Source organism: Tiliqua scincoides, chromosome 1 (genome assembly GCF_035046505.1).
Source record: "Tiliqua scincoides isolate rTilSci1 chromosome 1, rTilSci1.hap2, whole genome shotgun sequence".
Classification (NCBI taxonomy): domain Eukaryota; kingdom Metazoa; phylum Chordata; class Lepidosauria; order Squamata; family Scincidae; genus Tiliqua; species Tiliqua scincoides.
In genome coordinates this window covers 42160935-42181493 of record NC_089821.1, presented here as the reverse complement: position 1 = coordinate 42181493, position 20559 = coordinate 42160935, and the positions used below count along the sequence as shown (strand labels likewise).

General features: G+C 41.3%; 2 protein-coding genes across 4 annotated transcripts in view; one reads left to right on the top strand and one right to left on the bottom strand.

The window, feature by feature from the left end:
* Nucleotides 1-10281, top strand: part of IMMP1L (inner mitochondrial membrane peptidase subunit 1) — a 53716-nt gene extending 43435 nt beyond the window's left edge. For all 3 annotated transcript variants that reach the window (XM_066638023.1, XM_066638021.1, XM_066638022.1), the window contains exons 5-6: nucleotides 8239-8349; nucleotides 10116-10281. In XM_066638023.1, the coding sequence (XP_066494120.1) occupies nucleotides 8239-8349; nucleotides 10116-10184 (180 nt within the window). In that variant the 3' untranslated portion in view covers nucleotides 10185-10281. The remainder of the gene's footprint in view (nucleotides 1-8238; nucleotides 8350-10115) is intronic.
* Nucleotides 10282-10494: 213 nt separating this feature from the next.
* Nucleotides 10495-20559, bottom strand: part of DNAJC24 (DnaJ heat shock protein family (Hsp40) member C24) — a 59517-nt gene continuing 49452 nt past the window's right edge. Inside the window, exons 4-5 of the mRNA XM_066638024.1 lie at nucleotides 13174-13242; nucleotides 10495-11438 (exon numbers count right to left, since the gene is read on the bottom strand). Of these exons, the coding sequence (XP_066494121.1) occupies nucleotides 11314-11438; nucleotides 13174-13242 (194 nt within the window). The 3' untranslated portion in view covers nucleotides 10495-11313. The remainder of the gene's footprint in view (nucleotides 11439-13173; nucleotides 13243-20559) is intronic.

The following is a 20559-nucleotide window of genomic DNA, read 5'->3' as shown; positions in this document are numbered from 1 at the left end:
TCTCCATACCTTTCCAAAGATGCAACTTTCAGTTTTCAAGACACGTGAATATATATAATATGCTTTTATAAAACTTTGCCTTATCTGTAGAAAGCCTTATCTTTGCTTTATCTGTAGAAAGTCATGAAGCTTTTCTGGGTGACTTTGGGCCAGTCACTATCTCTCTGCTGCATCTACTTCACAGGGTTGTTGTGAAGACAAAAGGAGGGGAGGAACTATGTACACCAGCCTGATGTTTTTGGAGGAAGGGTGGTATAAAAATGTGAAAATAATAATGCAGGTGGGGCCTCGGTATCTATGAGGGATCAGTTCTCAGACCCACTGTGGGTACCAAAAACTGCGGATAAGCAAATCTGTGGTTTTGGGCCACTTAAACTCTCTGAAGGTGATGGAGCTATGCTCCAGTCACCTCCGGAGGGCTTTCCGAAGCCCACAGAGACCACGCATCTGCCTGCAGCCTCTGCAGGCTTCAGTATGGCTTTTAGAAGCAAAAAAAAAAAATGCTACTTCTGGTTTTTTGAGGAAAACTGGTAGTAGCTTTTTTTGCTTGTATGAGGTATTCTGAAACCCGCAGAGGCCGCAGGTGGATGCATGCTGCCTCTGTGGGCTTCAGTAAGCCCTCAGGGGGTGACCAGAACACATCTCTGGTCACATTTGAAGGTTTCAGATTGGGTCAAATCTGGCTCAGCGTGATTCCAGGGGACCTGCATTGAGCCAGATCCATGTATAGAAAATCCATGAATAAGTAGGCTCAACCTGTAATAGAAAGCAGTATTAAGGCAAAGATCAATTGGTATGACTTTATCTGATAATTTGTAACAACGTTCTAACACAAATGTGTTTATAATGAATTCACTTTAGTTAAATATCAAAATTAGGAGGGTTGCCAAGTGTTTTGGCAACAAAATTTGAAACACTCTTTTCATTACATTAGGTGAGTTAATCGTAATTCAGGTTTTAGAAGGCTTTTTACACGCCAAATTGAATTCTTAACTGGGATCATACATCAAAACATGAGCATTCTATTGTTCTGCATATGATTTAATAATGTGTACATTGCATTCTTTTTACCATATGTTCAGGCTGTACAGCTGTTATTTACCAAACTGGAAAAAGCAAGCAGGAAAATTGTAATAAACCAATGTGTATATATCCTAAGGAGCTGATATGCTAAGCTGTTGTGTCACTTGAACAGAAGAAGGACACGGTAATGCAGCTGAATGCAGATAGGGCCCGTAAATGGCTTTTTGCAAGCCATAGTGATAAAAAGCTGCAATAGAGCTCCACTTCTCAGCAATACTCTACTGGTAATCAATTACAGCACATGGTTAATGCTCTGTGTACAGCTGATGTGGAGAAAAATGTTTACTTTGTGCTAAAATGAAGTTAATTGAGGAGATGACACACCCTTCATCCTCTGACTATCTCTAAAGCCAACATAGCCTGAAGATTAAGTGTTTTAGGCCTGCAAATCTGTGAACAATTTTATTCAGTTGTTTGTTACATTTACCGATACAGTATTTCTTTAATCCCAAATATTTCTGAAAAGATGTCCTCAGTAAAATTTCTCCTGTTTGAATGATCCAAAAATAAGAGAAATTTTTTTTAAATCATTTTTTGTTTGATTTTGTTTTAAAACTTACCACTTGAAATGAGTTGTGGTGGTACACAAATGCCTCAGTTCCTGCACCTTAAGGCACATTAAAAAAAAACCCAGTGGCCTCCGCTTTGATCTTGCACCCAGAATTGCTCCAGTGGTGAGGGGAGGGGCAGTTTGCACAGTGCATTGAGGCACCCTGTAAAGCTTAGCACTGTGCTCTCCCCTCTGGGAATGCCACTGAAGAAACCATCAGACTCAGTATGTTGCTGAATGTCTGTTGCGGGGCTTTGGAGGCTGGGGGGGGTGAACAGGGACCAGTGGCATCCGTTGCATATGCAGGCTGTCGCTAGTTGGAATGTCACTAAGTGATGCTCACCTGTACTATATTATGATTTGCCTGAAAAAAGTTTGCATTTTAAAAATTTTTGTTTTATGAAGCTCCAGTACATAATGAGATATAGAGAAGAATTTATGGAGAACAAATCTCAGTGCATTTTGAGCCTATAGGCTCTTAATCCAGGAAGCCGATCTTAACTTTTGTTCTTTGAATGATGATTCATTGTATACAGGATTCCTCAGATGAAGAACCAATAGGGTTGAAACATGATGGGATTAGTTGTATGTGCATAATTTTGACTGTGCATCCTGCTCTGCATTGTGTCAATTTGTGAGGCACATTCGGTTTGGGAACTTTCCTTTTTCCCTACTCTGACTTCCTGAACTATTTTCCAGACCTGGCTCAAAGAACACAGAAGGCTATTTGTTCAAAGCAAGGATATAAATCATTTAAATAAAAAAAAATCACTATCTTCCCTGTCTCTAAGGCTGTAGTTCTTCACATAACTAAGCTCTGTTGAACCTACTTGGTCTCACTTCTGAGAAGATGTATATCGGCGTACATTGTTAGAGATGCTAATATTCTAAACAAATGTACATAATAATTGATAAAATTAAGATAATAATGTTTGTCCACCCAGTTATGCAATAGTTGCTTTGGATGTACATAGTAAATTCTGGAACAACTTTTAAGAGTTAAGCACAGTTTAAATCTTAAATTTAAATCCAAATGATTCGTAACATGCAGGGAAAACAGTTGCTTTAAAAAAATTTCTTGAATTTTTGTTCCCACACATGCACCTTTGCTATATGCTATATTTGTTCCCACACATGCACCTTGCTATATAGAGAGAGTTAATTGAATGCAGTTTAACTAATCAAATATATAAATTTCATTAGTACTTTGTAAATCTGTTATTTGATATTGTAGACTTTTATCATATTTCACTTTAATCAAGAAATGTAACACCTGTGGCTTATTCACAAAGCTTCTTTTGTTAAATGGATACCTGCAGGCATTGAAGCAATTACTTTTGTTGCTTGTGCTTGTAGGAGTTGCTTCCACTAGATGAGAACTTTTTTACTTCATTCTTTTGTCCAGTGACACAACTTCTTATAATAACTCGGGGAAAGAAGTCTCTGAAATGAAAGGTAGCAGAGGAACAAAGTAAGACTCTTTTAAAACTCAGAACTGATATCTTTGGAGGAGATTAGAAATATCCAGAAACTTCAGGATATTGACATTGTTGTCAACTCTTTGAGGAAGCAATTTTGAATGAAATAATGCCATATAGAAAATCACATATTTCATTCAATATTTAAATAGAAAGAATAAACAACTGGGTGCCATGCTCTCCCTTTCAGTTGTCTTTCCTGCACCACAGCAAAATAACTTCTCTTGAGTTTTCTTTTCTCCTGCATAAAAGCTAGGCTTATACTCTTTTTCTGCTTTCCTCAGAATTTGTCTGTAATCGAGTGAGGTCCCTTCCCCAGGGTCTATTCAGAGTTCTATTTGTAGCAGGACTGGGATGGGGAGCTCTTTTCTGTTTTGCAACTTGGGGACATTAAATTCGTTTTCACCATCAAAAAGGCTCTGTACCTACTATCCTTTTCCTGCTTTATCCTGCAGTGTGGTTAACTTCTACTTGTCTAATGGCCCAATCCTTTTCCCAATGGCACAGATTGTTGTAAAACTGTTGGCACTGGTTGTGAAAGATGCTCCTATAGCACACTGAGTCGCATGCTGCTTGGGCATGGATGGGAAGACTGGAGGCTTCCTGGCTGTGCCAGTGGATCCCCAGCTGCCCACGGATCAAGGTAAGGTGGCAGGGAAGGTGGAACAGGTGGGGAAAGGCTGCAGGAAGTGTGGATCCAACTGCAGTGATGTGTGCCAGGTCCCTGCACTCTCTCTCCTCGGACTTGCTTAGCAAAACCACTAGCACAGGAGTGAAAGGCTTATGGAGATGTAAAGGGATATAAATCCCCTTTTGCTTTCAAAGTCTCCTGATTCCCCCTCCCCCGCTGGATACTGTGCACCCATGTTTGGCATTTCTGTACCAGTGAAGGGGGGAAGGATAGGATTGGGCCATTTAATGATACATAACTTCACACTGGAATAATACTTGCGCAGACAGTATCTCTTCTACAGTGTGTATGGAAATCCTCATATACTATAAAGTTCTTCCTTTTGGACTGTCTTCATCCCTTATGGCAGTGCTTCTCAAACTTTTTAGCACCTGGACCCACTTTTTAGAATGACAGTCTGTCTGGGACCCTCCGGAAATAATTTTATTAACCTGGAAGTAATAACATGGCCAGAAGTAACATCTTCAAGCAGGAAGTGCTTTCCTGAGAATGCAGCAAACACTGAAATTGTGCCATTTTCCCTAGACAGGCAAGTTATAAACTAATTAAAATAAATAATTTTAAATTTATTGAGCTCCACATACATCAGATCAAGACTATTCTGGTGGTCTTACGTTCCCCTTTGCCTGGCCTTCAATAAAAGCCAAGGCACGTTTGCCTACTCATGAGTGAATGCACATGTGTGGCTCAGTTTCACTTTCTATAGGGCTCAATGCATTTTTCCAGCTTGGAGAGATGGGACTTACTTCTAAGTGTGTTTATGGGCCTACATTCAGAAGGGCCCTGGGCCCTGACTGCTTGTCAGTTTCAGTTTCAGGCTTAACCAACAATTGGGTTGCAATCCACTGGTGGCTTGTGATCCACAGTCTGGGAACTACTGCTTAGTTTAGAGTATTGTGAAAAACTCCAACCCCGCCCCACTTAGCACTCTAAAGCAGTTTAGGTTATGATTTCACCTCAGTATTAGGAAATATTTCCTAAGGAAATTTTGGCACAATCGTTCAATGGAGTTCTCTGTATGAATTTGTGACTTCCGCTGCGTGCTGTAAACTTCAGGTTGCAATAAGCTTTTCCGGCATTCAAATTATGATGTCACAAGGGTATTAAATATATCAAATTGTGAAAAGCAGATCGTATAAATAACAGGTAGATTGGTTAGAACAATCCTCACATCAACCAATTTAGTTTTTCTGTTGTTAATCTAGATGCAATTTTGCTCTTACGTGTGTTTCTGGCATGTTAACAAGATTCATCTCAGATTGCTACCTCCACGTGGGAACTAGGAGTAAGGGAGCTTTTGATCAGAGACTCAAAGTGGAAAAGGAGGCCACTTCCAAATGAAGCACTTAATTGTTGTCACCTTAATTGCCTTTGGTATTGGGATAATCCTTTCAAATGGCAGTGCTTTTATTTTCCATTTTAACCCTTGAAGGAGTTGGAAGTTGAGCTTGAGCCAGCAAGGTCACATTGACTCTCTATGTAATAATGTTGCTGGAGTGAGAACAATCAAAACTGGATTTTTTTAAATTATTGAAATAATTTCTAACCTGATATCAAAGCTATAATTCTTGGCAGCAAGCATGAGAAACATAGATAAAATGGGAATCACTACATTTATAGCTACATTTAAAGCCTTTACTTTAAGAAGAGTGAAAAATCTGTCTATGGCATGTTACCTGGGAGGGCATTTGTGATCATGGTTCTCAAATTACTTGGTGTTGATGTGCACATTAGACCTTAGCGGCTGTGTTTTTCCCTATCTTTTCTACTGAAAAATGACTGGAGTGATGCATAAAGTGCTTCATGTATTGCTCTGATAAACTATTACTATTCCATAGGTAAGGGCTGTACTGTATACAGGTAGATTACCCCTTATCAGGACAACCAAAATCTAGATTATTCCAAAATCTAGAATTTTTTGACTTTTTTAAAAAAACTTTCTGTAGTGTGACGCCTAGAAGATAATGTGCTCACTCCCATGTACAGTGCCGGTACAGGCAGCAAGTTCTATTCTCTGCTCTGTGGTATGTACCTGTAGTCATTCTTAAAAAAAGTCCTAGAGGCCGCCAGACACTCATATGGGTAACAGTGAAAAGAGTAAGAGGAAGCATTTCTCATTCTATTTTTGCAATTATTCTGGAATCCAGACATCTTTCCATCCCGAGCAGTCTGGATAAGGGATACTCAACCTGCATTAATTTTGACATTCTTCATGAGCAACAGCCACAAACAGGACAAGGATTCATCTAGCCCTGCTTCCTGTATTTCACAGTGGCCCATCAGATACCACAAGAAGCACACAAGACTACAAAATACCAGTATTTTGTTGCCACTCCCTTGCATCTGGCATTCAGAGATAGGCTTCCTCTAAAACCTAGAAGTTGGTATAAGGTCATCATGGCTTATATCCTGTGATGAATTTTTCTACTATAAATCTGCCCAATCCCCTTTTAAAGGTATCTAGGGCAGGTGCCATCACCACATCTTGTAGCAAAGAGTTCCACATATCAATTACTTGCTGGATAAAGAAATATTTTCTTTTGTCCTGTTTCTCTTGCCACTTAATTTTAGTAGGTCCCCTGGTTCTGCTATGCGAAGATGGAAAAGAACTGCTCTCTATCCACTCAATCCATCCCATGCATAATTTAAATGTCTCAATTATGTTCCCCTTCAGGTCCTTTTTTTTTTTTTAACTGAAGAGCCCCAAACACTGTGGGCTTTCCTTGTAAGCCTCTTTACGATCCATTCTAGACTTCATGACCTGGAAAAAACTTAGTGCTGTCCACAGACTTTGCCATCTCATTGCTTATCCCCAATTTCAGGTAATTTTTGAACAAGTTGAAAAGCACTGGTCCCCAAGTGTTCACATTACTTTCTCCATTGTGAAAATTGCCAATTTACATCCTGTTTCCTGTTCTTCAACCAGCTCTTAATCCATAAGACGATCTGCCCTCTTATTCCGACTGGTGTTTTCTCAGAAGCTTATGGTGAGGGACAGTGTCAAATGCCTTCTGTGTCAAATGCCAGATATATATCAGTGAGTTCACCCATATCCACATGACCATTTCAAGAATTCTAAAAAATTTGAAAGGCAAGACTTACCCTTTCAGAAGCCATGCTGATTCTCCCACAGCATGGCTTGTTCTTTATGTTTCAAGATTTAATTTTTGATTAGGCTTTCTACAGTCTTAACTGGAACAGATATTAGTATGACTTCTTTTTGCGTCTGCTCTCCCTCCTTTTGTGTCCCCTCAAAATCCCCAGTTGCTTTGAGCCTGTTCAGACAGTGCTTGGTTTTCAGGATCTTTTTTGCAAGTTGTCTGCCGATCCCCTCTGTCAGCTCCAATTGTTTCTGCATATACAGTAAACTGGCTGTGATAGCTTCACTTAGATTAAAAAACCATTTTTGCCCAGCCCACAAGTGTACACATTGCATATATGCAACGTTGGGCAGAAATGGCTTAAACACCAATGTGACACTTGGTAAACTCCTCGTAGATTAAATCTTCAAGGCTGAGTGAAGAGCCCTGGGTCAGCATCTGAGTTTGGGACAACTGTATATATGTAACCTCATTTTTCTTTCTCATCCTTTTTGTTAACGATGTTAAGAGTTCATTTCCAAATTGTAAGATGTTTACCTCTTCTGTACGTTCTGTTAGTATGGATTTCAAAAGCCTTGTATACTATGTATTTTGAGCTCACTTATTGTATGTCCTGGATCTTCTAGTTACTATTGAAGTTGTGTTACTATACATACAACAGAGTTATAGCTGAATCTATGGCATGTAATCATAGCTCATGCACAGTCCATATAGGCAGTAAAAGGTCTGTCATATGATAAGGTCACCATCATTAATTTTCAAATTATAAGGAGAGACTTGCCAGTTTGCGATGGTCATTATTGCAATATTATGTGTTGTGGATTCTGCCTGCACATAGAATGAACTGTGATCTTAATTAGAACTTTGACAAGCCCTCTCTGATAAAATGATGAGATTATTTGTAATTGATGTCACAATCAATTACCATTTAGTTCATCACAAGCCTTCTAACAGGTCTAGCCTTAGTTTTGGCCCCAGGATGTTGATGAGTGTGTGGCTGCCCTGTTCATGCTGTTACTGCGACAGCAGGGCAGTTTTTCAATCAACATCCTAATGACCTCTTTTGAAGTCTATTAAATTAATGACCCTGTCACATTGGTCTAACCTCTTATATCTTCATTTGGACTCTCTTTTTTGTTGTTGCAAATGAATGTTTGGAGCAAATGAAAGAACAGATACTTGAATTTTTTTTCCTCATATCCGCCTCTTTTAAGGAAGTGTAAAATTATTCATTCGCTGCATGCGTGTACTGAAGGTTAAAATTAGATTTTATTATTGGGAGATCATTGCATTTCCTTTCAGTTGTGTATTTGTTCTTTAATTTTGATCTCTCAGGTACCTAAAGGACATGTTTGGTTAGAAGGTGATAATCTCAGGAATTCTACAGATTCCAGGTGTTACGGCCCTGTTCCATATGGGTTGATAAGAGGACGCATTTGCTTTAAGGTATGCTTCTTCAATCTAAAATGTGTTAATTTAACAGGTTTTTATCATTCTTGGGGCCCTGCACTACCACCATGAGACACTTTCATTATCTAGTGAAGCACAGGGACTAGGGTGTTAAAATGTTAGTGGAGAACATGAACTCTTCAAATGACTACTGTATTTAAAGATGAGCATAAGGCAAGTGAATCTCAAACCTATCCATGAGAGAAGTGCAAAAATACCACTTTCACTGTGCTTCTTTTTTAAAGTTGGAGTTATATGAAAAGTGTAGTATTACAAAGGTGTTAAACTTATATTTGTCATTCACTTACTAAAACACTAAAAATGACAACTGCTCAAAACACTACTGGAATCCAAAGAATCTTACACCCAATGGAATGTTCCCATTCTGCTGTTGCTCTTCGTAATCTCTGAAAAGCTGCTTGTGAGGGTTGGAAGGTCTTCCAAGATAGCATGTGAAGCAGCATGCAGGGCAATTATCAACCTACTCTGTGTGCAAACAGAAGAGCATTCCACAAGTTAGTTTCAAGTTCAGAGAGGATGTGATGTTAGTCTGTGCAACACCAGCAAAAAGTCTTTATAACAACTTGCCTATCAATTTATTCAGTAAAGTATACGCTTTTGAATAATACATTTCATCAGATGCAAGGATACAAGTCCCTAGATTCTCAACAGTAAGATATGGGCTATCCAGGGGGGCTCAGTCCAGACAATACTGGTATGATTTGCCAGAAGGCAGATCCCAGATTAAAGGTTGAGATTCTTCTAGATGGGATTGAACTCCCACTGAAGAACCAGGTTTGTAGCCTGAGGTGTACTCTTGGTTACCCAAGGTGTCACCTATGGCCAGAAATGGCTTTTCAGTTTCAAAGGATGTACCAGTTGTGCCCTTTCTTGGAGGTGGGAAACCTGATTACAGTTATCTGTGCTTTGATCATCTCTGTGTGCTTTCTGTCCTGTAAGCTACATATTATAAATAATAAATATAATAGTATTTATATACTGCTTTTCAACAACAACAAAATTCACCTATGGCTCTAAATAGTGTTAAGGAACTGCAACTAGTTCAGAATGCTGCAGAATGTTGGGTGCCCATGTTACTTCCCTGTTTAATCTTCATTGATTCCCAATTAGTTTCTGGCCACAATTCAAAGGGATAGTGATTGTGTTTAGAGCTCAGAACTGGAGTATTTGAAATACTATCTTCTCTCACAAGCCTGCCTACTGTGTAAGATCACTCTGCTCTGTGTTTTGCTGCTGAAGCTTATTTAGTATGATGCATGACAGGGCCTTCTCAATAGAAGTGCCTTTGGAACACCTTCATCCCAAGGTGTATCTGTTTCCCACCCATCCACTTGTTAACAAATCACACTTTTAAGTTAGTCCTCAAACTGCATCTAATTTTAGTTCTGTTTGATTCCTGTCATACCCCCACATACATTTTTGTGAGCAGGCCATCTGACTTACAGAAGAAGAAATTAATTACCAGCACACAGGTATATAATCTCTAGTACTAACTTCTGTAATAAAGAATCTCCAAATCAGTAATATGTGGAAAAATGCAAATCCTTTTTCTCTAGGGATACAGGAACATCTTCAAATAGGGAGACACTCCCCCTCATCCCAACAAATTGACCAAAACTATGGATATATGCCATTAGCAGAATCTTGATTACGGTATTCAGTTACCCACTTTAACTACACCTGGATGAAACAGGAACAGGTGAGCAATGCTCTGTCACTAACTTCTTTATTTTCCTTTACAGCTATGGCCTCTGAACGATTTTGGATTTCTACGCGCAAGTCCTAATAGTCACAGGATTTGTAATGATTAAATGAATTACGCCATCCTTTTTCCATTCTTAATTGTTAAAAATATTCTGAAATTGTATTTTTTATAAACAATAAATTAAAAAAATGTTATGGCCTTTCCTTGTGGATCTGGGAGCAATATTAACTTTGGAAAAATTAATGTTGATGCAGCTATACAATACATTTTGAGTTATCCCACACAAATGCTTCTCAGAATATTAGGGCATTATATCTCACACTTTCTTTAAAATGCACAAAACTGTTCATAGTCCACAAGTGATCATGTTTCAAATCTCAGAACCATCCAGTTATGATATAATGGGAATTTGAAAATGATGAAGTAGTCTTGAATATGAGTTTATTATAGTTTTACAAAGAACTGTTTACTGTGGCATTTGGTGGACAAAAGATTACTTTCATCTGGAGACAAGTTCAAAGGCACATCATTCCCCATCAGGAGATAAGCGAATCAGATCCACTGTCAACTTCTGTGCATGCCCTCTTGAAATAAAGGAAAAGTGGTATGTTTCCCACTCTGATATGACGGTTTCTATAAAATGTTCCCAGTAGACTCAGGGCCCAGCACAAATGCAACCGCAATGCAGCTCTAAAGTAAGGGAAGAAATAGTCCTTTGCCTTGAGCAGGTCAACATGAATGCCTCCACCACCACACGGGATGTAGTACCCATTGGCACAGCTGCATCAGTGCTGGAAAGCTGGATAGGATTTGCGCCCCCCCCCACACACACACACAGGCTGAAACTTTGCAAAATGCTTTCTAAAGGCTACTTTGTAAGTTTGACATTTGTACTGCAACTCAGTTTCAGCTTGAATATAGGATGTCATATTCTCTGAAAGGAATAATCAGTTCACAAAATATGGGAGTTACACATAAGTGAATTATACCAACTAGATAAAATTGCGTATATCAAACAAAAATAGCTACACTAGGACAATTCAAATTTTAAAAAAGCACATCTTTTAGATGAATTTTCAGAAAATCTCAGATACAGAATTGAACTGTTTTGATTCTAACATTGTTCTCAACACTTGTATTAGTAAACACTCTGGAAGAAAAAATGTACATTGTCTGACTGTCCAGCTAGATGCCTCCCTTATCTTCCCCAGATGCTTGAATCAAAGATCCGTTGGTCACCGAAGAATCTCTATAAGTAATGAACAAGTATCACAGCATACTACGGAAACATCTTCAGCTTCAGTTTTGGAGACCATGTATGTTCCACCACATCGGCATGCAAGAGAATAGCACTGATTTCCTGTTGAAACAAAAAGACAGTAGCTTCAATGATTTCTCACATACCTTTGAAAACGTCTTATATACCTATGAGCATATGTCTTAAAACCTATAAAATGTGAAACAGTAAATTACTTTCAAAGTGATCAGTACTAGAGCAGGAAAGCCCTAACAGAACAATATAACAGTTTTAACAACAAAATTCAAAACTAATTCAATAAAAAGAAAGGTATTAAGAGCCAACTTTGCACAGTGGTTAGAAAATTCAGGTTCAAAGTCCCCACTCAGACATGAAGCTGGCTGAGTAACTTGGGACCAGCCACTATCTGTCAACCTAACTTACCTCACAGGGTTGTGTGGGCGGGTGAGGCAATTGTTAACCACCCTGAACTATTTGAAACTCCTGGTTTTGGACTAATATTTGATATCTGTATGATCCGTTTTTAATGTCAAGAACTGTAGAGAAAATGCCTCAGTGGACTCGGTATTATAGTATTCGACATTTGAAAGTCAGTCTGTTTTCTCCTGTACAATAGCTCCTATGGGGAGGGGGGAGGAACAGCAATTGTAAAGCTGTTGCACATGTTGGCTTTGGTACCTTTTTGACATTATTATACAGTGGGATAATTAAATCTGTATGTGGGGGGGGGGGCTGCTGGCAACCAGAAGTGCCTTTCAGAAGCCTCTGGAAGACCTTCTGAATGCCCATGCCTCAGAAGACCTCCAGGAAGCAACTTGAAACTGCATCCAGGAGATCCTCTGAGGTCCTGTAGCGCAGGCTCGGGACCTGTGTTGACTCAAATCCGCAGAGGCTAAGCCCATGAATAAGGACTACTGGTTACACAAATTGGTACTACTGTACCAATACTGTCGTCCTCCTTGCATCTATTTGTACAACTATAGTCCTTAGTAGATTGGAGGTTTTTCTTCCACTTTCATTGGGTAATCATGAGATTAATACAGTGGTGCCTCGCAAGACGAAATTAATTCGTTCCGCAAGTCGTTTCGTATTGCGAAAATTTCATCTTGCGAAGCGTGGTTTCCCATAGGAATGCATTGTAATTTAATTAATGCGTTCCTATGGGCAAAAGAAGTCAGAACAAAGTCAAATTTTGTTTACAAGTGTTTATTAAGTGCTCTTTAAAGGCATACATACTGTACAGAGGATTTCAAAAATTTCAAGCACAAAACTTCAACTTTTTAATTTTAAAAATTTGTCTTGCAAAGCACGGCCATAGAAAAAATTCATCTTGCGAAGCACGGCATAGAAAAATTCGTCTTGCGAGTCACCAGAAAAAATTGCAAAAACACTGTCGTCTTGTGAGTTTTTCGGTGTGCGAGGCATTCGTCTTGCGAGACACCACTGTATTATGAATTTGGCTGATGTTAGGTTCAGAACAATCAAAGGAATTTACTTCACACAACACATTCACTTTGAGAATTTGGTGCTACATAATGCAATGATAATCCCTTTTTGAAGCCATCTAAATAAGTGACACTGCACCTTCATGGATCATATGGCTAACAGTCATTGATAGATTGAATCCCCAGGTTTAGAGGCAGATGTTGTAAATACCAATTGCAGAGGTGGAAACAGCAAGCGGGAGTTGTTCATGTTCTACTTAGGGGTTTCTTGGAAGCATCTGGCTAGTCACTGCTGGCAGCAGAATACCAGACTAGAAGGATCTTCTGTGAGATCCCACAACATTAATATTTCCATTTTGACTACTTAAAACCAGTTCTATGCATGATCTTACGGTAATTCCAGGCCATATCTTCAAGTGAAACTTGAGCATCCACTGGCCATCCTTGTGATAATTCATGTTCTGTAAGAAAACAGGCATTCAGTTTCAATAGCGTGATGCATACAGTACTATGTAAACTATACTTCTTACTGGTAATATGGGCAAGAACTTAGTGTTGACTTACCCCCTTCACTACTTTAAATTTTTTTTATAAAAACAGAGCAGGGACAGCAGAACAACAAACAGAATCCAGAAAAAGAAAGGTAAGCCTTAACTATCACTTGGTAGAAAAGTGCTTTGTTTTGTTAAATTCTGCCAAGAATATACAACTTTTTATAATGTTTAAATTACAATTTTTGTGCAATTTCAGCAACAACTACTGAAGTTTTTTTTCTACTCAACAGTGGAAAAAACTTTTGTTCTCTTTGTTCTCATTCTAGTTTTAGCTCATTTCTCAGACCTGTGGTAGTCCTTAATTCTCAAGTATAAGTTTTACACTTTGCAAGTCTACACATAATTGCGCACAGTCTGTATACCCAATATCAGCCTGGATTATGTTGTAACTACACTGCACTTGAGAGCTTCTGTTCCTCCGGATATAGTACTGTTGGAGGGAGGGGAGAAGAGAGTGAGAGACAAAGCTAGCTGCACTTGACTCCTAGAAAAGGCCCCATGGCACTACAAGGAAAGGAAGTTGCTATAGAATGAAATTACTCAGTCATGAAGTGAGAGGGGTGGTATCCCAATCAAAATAACAGGTCAGGGATCTGAATATATTTTTTACATCTTCCTTCACTGCCCAGCAATTCCCTTTATAAACAGCATTTTTGCATGCCTTGTCTCACCTGCTCGCTTCTCCTTCCTGCCATCACCAGCAAGGAAAAAACTGGGGTAGAAAACATTGAGTGCAAGTCTAAGCACTCCAATCACTTGATATGGCAGAGATAATTTGGTCAAAACAAACAGTAATAACTCCATTGAGTAGCAAGACTGTAAATATGCCAAAGACTAGAATTCAGCTTGCTCACTATCTCTGATCGTTTCCAGCAACATGCAACCACAGAAGAGTATTCCAAGGTGTATTTTCACTTCACATGGATCAATGATGGGCCCCAACAGACTCAGCCAGCATCCGGCATTGAACCATCCTGGCCTAGACAGCAGCCAAACATTATTTCTCTGGGCCTGGAATAATTCTTCTCTCCTGCCCTGCCCCCTACCAATGTCTTGTATGTTTTGGAAAAATGAGAAGCCCTTATTTCTAAAATTAAACATTTAATAATAAAAAAGGGGGAATAAGGCCTTGTACCCTGTTTCTCTGAAAATAAGACCTAGTGCGTTTTTTGAGAATTGCTGAAATATAAGACCTACCCCCAAAATAAGACCTAGTTGTGATCAGGGCCGGGACAGGGGGGCGGAAGGGATCCTTGGGCAGGGGCGGGTGGATGACAATGTCTGACGATGTCTCCTTGGCAACTGCTTGTCCAGTGTTGTGGGATTCTTTTCAGCTTGTACAGCCTGAGGATGTGGACAGACTCCTTTGGAGTGTGAGGCCATCTGCCTGCCTGCTTGACCCTTGCCCAGCTTCGCTGATAAGAGCTGCCCGGGGTGGACTGGCTGAGTGGACAGGGAGGGTGGTCAACTCTTCCTTGATGGAGGGGACGTTACCACTTGCTTTGAAACGGGCAGTGGTTCGCCCCCTCCTGAAGAAGCCCTCCCTGTATTCCACTGTGTTAGATAACTACCGGCCAGTCTCCAACATCCCGTTTCTGGGCAAGGTAATTGAGCGGGTGGCGGTGGCCCAACTCCAGAGGGTCTTGGATGAAGCAGATTATCTGGATCCTTTTCAATCTGGCTTCAGGCTCGGCTTTGGGACGGAAACTGCCTTGGTCGCCTTGGTGGATGACCTATGCTGGGGACTGGACAGGGGGAGTGCATCCCTGTTGGTCCTGCTGGACCTCTCAGCAGCTTTCGATACCATCGACCATGGTATCCTTCTGGGCTGATTGGCCAAGTTGGGAGCTGGAGGCACTGTTTTGCGGTGGTTCCACTCCTACTTGGAGGGTCGGTCCCAGATGGTGGTGCTGGGGGATGCCTGTTCGACACCCTGGCCTTTGAGGTGCGGGGTGCCGCAGGATTCAATTCTGTCCCCCATGCTATTTAACATCTACATGAAACCGCTGGGAGAGGTCATCCGGGCCTTTGGAGTGGGGTGCCATCAATATGCCAATGACACCCAGCTCTAGCTCTCCTTTTCTCCAGACTGCAGGGTGGTGGTTGAGGGCCTAGAGCGCTGTCTGGAGGCAGTGAGAATCTGGATGGGGGCTAACAAGCTGAAATTAAATCCGGATAAGACAGAGGCTCTTCTGGTTCGGAAATCCTCGATGCAGGTGCTGGACTATCGGCTTGCGCTGAATGGGGTTGCACTCCCTCTGAAGGAGCAGGTCTGCAGCTTGGGGGTCCACCTGGACTCGCAGCTGCTCCTGGATTCCCAGGTAGCGGCTGTGGCTAGGGGGGCCTTCGCTCAGCTTCGGCTGGTGCGCCAGCTGCGGCCGTACTTGGATCGTGCAGACCTGGCCACAGTGATCCATGCCTCGGTGACATCGAGGTTAGATTACTGTAACGCGCTCTATGTGGGGCTGCCCTTGAAGACGGTTCGGAAACTGCAACTAGTGCAGAATGCGGCGGCCCGTGTGGTTACTGGAGGTAGGCGGTTCGACTCTGTCAGTCCGCTTCTCCAGCGGCTGCATTGGCTGCCCATTCGTTTCCGGGCCCAATTCAAGGTGCTGGTTTTGACCTTTAAAGCCCTATACTGCTCTGGGCCAGGGTATCTTAGAGATCGCCTACTCCCGTACAATCCGGCTCGTCCTCTTAGGTCATCAGAGAAGGCCTTTTTACAAGTGCCGCCGCCTAGGGAGGTATGTGGAGCGGCGGCAAGAAATAGGGCCTCAGTAGCGGCACCAACGCTATGGAACTCCCTTCCCCTTGACTTAAGAATGGCTCCCTCTCTTGAGACCTTTCGGCGAGGCCTGAAGACCCTTCTGTTTAAACAAGCCTTCTGAGTTCTCGGCCTTTTTAACATCTTTTTAACATCTTTTAATATTTTTTACAGGCCTGATTCTTTTATGACTTGCTGCTGCTCTATGCTCTTTTTACCTATTTTTATTCTGACTGCTGTTTTTTTGATATGTGTTAATATGTTTTTATTTGTTTTAAATTATGTTTTTAATCTGTTGTAAGCCGTCTTGAGTCCCTTCAGGGAGAAAGGCGGGGTAAAAATAAAGTGATGATGATGATGATGTGGTGACTGGGAACGCTACAGTCCCGTGCGCGCCACCTAGAAAGGGCCTGCTGTGCTACCTTGGACAGGGGATGCTGAGGCGGAGCTGAGGTGGGAAGCAGCAAGCGAGGCAACCCTGCCTACTGGGCCTCTCCGCACTTTCCAGCAAGTAAGTCCCATTAACTATAAAGGGACTGACTTCTGAAAAAAATAAGACCTGCCCTGAAAATAAGACCTAGTGTGTTTTTTTTAGTAAAAAAAAATATATATATATAAGACAGTGTCTTATTTTCAGGGAAACACTGTATTTTTTTTTAATGGGAGGATCAATTGGTGTTCTTTCAATTTTTTTAAAAATTTGTCTAAGCGCCTTACAGGATGCCCAATCGTATCTACAACCAGACATGGTAGTATAACACACATTATACACAAGTGCACTGACAAATGCATTTTAGTCATTGCTCCTTGGCCCTGAGATCTAGTTTCATATTCTGTGTGCAAGCTGGAGACCAAGCCTTAATACATGTACTCACATACGTTCTAAGACCTGAAAATCCTGAGGCAACTGATGCCCACTGTCCCAAAGATCAAAGTGACTACTGATATTATAAAGCTTGTCCCTCTTTCCCTTAGTTGGCTGCCATCTTCCTGCATGTATACAATAAATGCTAATACAAACTAAGGAACTCGGCACTCATAGCTATTGAGAAAGCCCAGGACAGAGGAAGGTACACATCTCTCTGTCACTGAGAGAAGATAAGAGTGATGCATCCTATTGTGTGAAGGACCTTTATGACTTTTGGGCTACAATCCTAAGCACACTTTCCTGAGAGTAAGCCCTAGTGAACAAAAGAGGGCTTACTTCTGAGTAGGTTAGGATTGTGCCCTAGGCGTGCTTCCCCCACACCTTCCCTGGGGTGAAAGCAAGAGATGCCCATAGAACAAAATGGAGAAATCCAGAGTTTCTAACTGGGCAGCAATGAGGTAGAAACAGATAGAGCAGTTCATGCTCTTTGTAACTCAGGTCCTTTTTTGTTTGAAAATGTGTTTTCAATTTCAAAACATTTAAGCTAATGCCCTATGCTAATACAGTCATACTGCAAGACAGGAGAAGGCTATGGCTGACGGAGAGCCTTGCAATACTTTCTGCTGTTAACATTACAGGTTAATGGAGGTGTGTGTCTGGGGCTGGCTTGGACTGCTATTTAAAATTCCCTCTACAAAATCTGCCTCAGATTACAGAAAAGGTCAAATTAGAGCTCAATTCTATCATCCACACCCCTCGCGCAATGCAGGTGTATGCTATATCCAGCAGGAAGAGGGGTGGATCAGGAGGCTTGGAAGAGGCAAGGTAAAATATTTTCCCTTACCTCTGGGTAAGCTTCCAGTCCACCAATGGGCCTCAGACCTCCACCAGCTCTTCAGCTGGCATATGTTTGAGGAAAGAAAGGGTGTCAGAAGGTGAGGAAGGGGAATAGGATACTGACGCAGGTCACACATGCCCATACACACCACCTGTTTTCTGCCTCCACCTCAACTGCTACCTTAACTGGTCTAGCAGGCGCAGCAGGTTTTGTCATTGGAGTTGTGGCACTGCCACCTCTTGCAGCACTCTGAGCTCCATTGGCAGTCATTTTACAACAGTAGGAGTGTCTTCCATTATCACAAGCCCCTTTAAATTGCCACCTTCAGACCCTCTCTCATCCTTAATCCAACACTCAGCTGCATAAAAAAGTGCCATATTGATTTGTATGTAGCCAAGCTGCATTTTAAAATTCTAAAAACTACTATTTTTCATGCAAAATAAGACAGCAGGCAGAAAGAACATGACCTCCTTTCTTGGATGGTACCTTTCAGGTTTATCAGGGTGGGGGCACAGCTGCCCAAACACAGCAACACTATTGGATTTTTCCATTGTTTTCTACAGGGAAACAACTTCTGCTGAGGGGAGGGAGATTTAAAAGAACCCAGAAGTTAAAAGCCTGTACAAGTCAATGATCTCTCCAACTACAAGTCCCTGAGTTTCTCTCTTTGTTTGGAGGAAATATCAATTCAGAATGTTGCTTATTCTGTTGTAAAACACTGCTTTTGATTAGTTACAATTAGTTGATTCTAAAAATTAACACACCTGGACACCCCATGCAGATACAGGAAATAAGTTTGCATGAGCAGCCTCAAACATTACTTACAATATATTACTTTAAATCTCATGGTACTGAGCTTGTGTTCATTCTCCTCTGACAACATTTACCTATTTTTGCCACTCCCCCCTAACACCCCATGCTTTTATCTTGGGCCTAGAATATTTCCAGAACATCCTGGGGACAAAGGAAGATGTGTTGATACAGAAAAGGCTCGCTGAAGCTATGATGTTTGAAAGTAGCTGATCTAGCCTAGTCCACTATCCAGTGGCAAAAACTAATATATCAAATTGTTCAGAGTTCATTCTCATAATTCATTCTCCCTTCTTCTGTTCACTAAAGGCCATATCCTGTTCCTCTGTCACTACTGTGTTTGTACAATCTATTAATTTTTCAAACTGAAACAAAATGTAATGCAGACTATTGACAATATCCAGGTACAATCCAGACCAGGTACAATTCAACTGCAACTTGCTACTATTACAAATGTAAAGTTTCTCTAGACTAGCAGTTTTTAAACTTTTTAGTCTCTGGAGCCCTTTGCACTCCTAAGTGGAATCTTGGGGAACCCTGCTGGCACATGGGTGGAGTCTCAGAGAGTCATAAGGAACATAAGGAACATAAGAACAGCCCCACTGGATCAGGCCATAGGCCCATCTAGTCCAGCTTCCTGTATCTCACAGCAGCCCACCAAATGCCCCAGGGAGCACACCAGATAACAAGAGACCTCATCCTGGTGCCCTCCCTTGCATCTGGCATTCTGACATAGCCCATTTCTAAAATCAGGAGGTTGCACATGCACATCATGGCTTGTACCCCATAATGGATTTTTCCTCCAGAAACTCGTCCAATCCCCTTTTAAAGGCATCTAGGCTAGACGCCAGCACCACATCCTGTGGCAAGGAGTTCCACAGACCGACCACACGCTGAGTAAAGAAATATTTTCTTTTGTTTGTCCTAACCCGCCCAACACTCAATTTTAGTGGATGTCCCCTGGTTCTGGTATTATGTGAGAGTGTAAAGAGCATCTCCCTATCCACTCTGTCCATCCCCTGCATAATTTTGTATGTCTCAATCATGTCCCCCCTCAGGCGTCTCTTTTCTAGGCTGAAGAGGCCCAAACGCCGTAGCCTTTCCTCATAAGGAAGGTGCCCCAGCCCCGTAATCATCTTAGTCGCTCTCTTTTGCACCTTTTCCATTTCCACTATGTCTTTTTTGAGATGCGGTGACCAGAACTGGACACAATACTCCAGGTGTGGCCTTACCATCGATTTGTACAACGGCATTATAATACTAGCCGTTTTGTTCTCAATACCCTTCCTAATGATCCCAAGCATAGAATTGGCCTTCTTCACTGCCGCCGCACATTGGGTCAATACTCTCATCGACCTGTCCACCACCACCCCCAGATCTCTCTCCTGATCTGTCACAGACAGCTCAGAACCCATCAGCCTATATGTAAAGTTTTGATTTTTTGCCCCAATGTGCATGACTTTACACTTACTGACATTGAAGTCCCAGAGCACTGGCACATGTATGGAGTGGCAAGTTATGGTGTGCTCGTGGAGACCCTGAAGGGGTCTCATGGAGCCCCCAAGCTCCTAGAAGCAAACTTTGAGAAACACTGCTCTAGACCAATGAACAAAGAGACTTCAGAACTACCTCCAGAGACTATAGAACTCCTTTCAAAAGCATGACTTACAATTCACTTGTCATATCTGCACCTACACTCCAGATTCTGGTTAGATTCTTGACAAATTGCTTTTTCCTTTCAGAACTAAGTGTCTCTTTGATCAATACAAGATTTGCTTATGTTGGTCTAATCTGTCCAGGATTTTAATTTTTTCTAAATCTTTTGGAGGTGAAGGCTAATGTAAATATTGCTGTAGCACCCTTCCCTCTACTTACTGAAGCAGAGGGAAGGATGCTACAGCAATATTTAGTCAGTGCTTCTTGACTGGGAAAAATCATCATAGC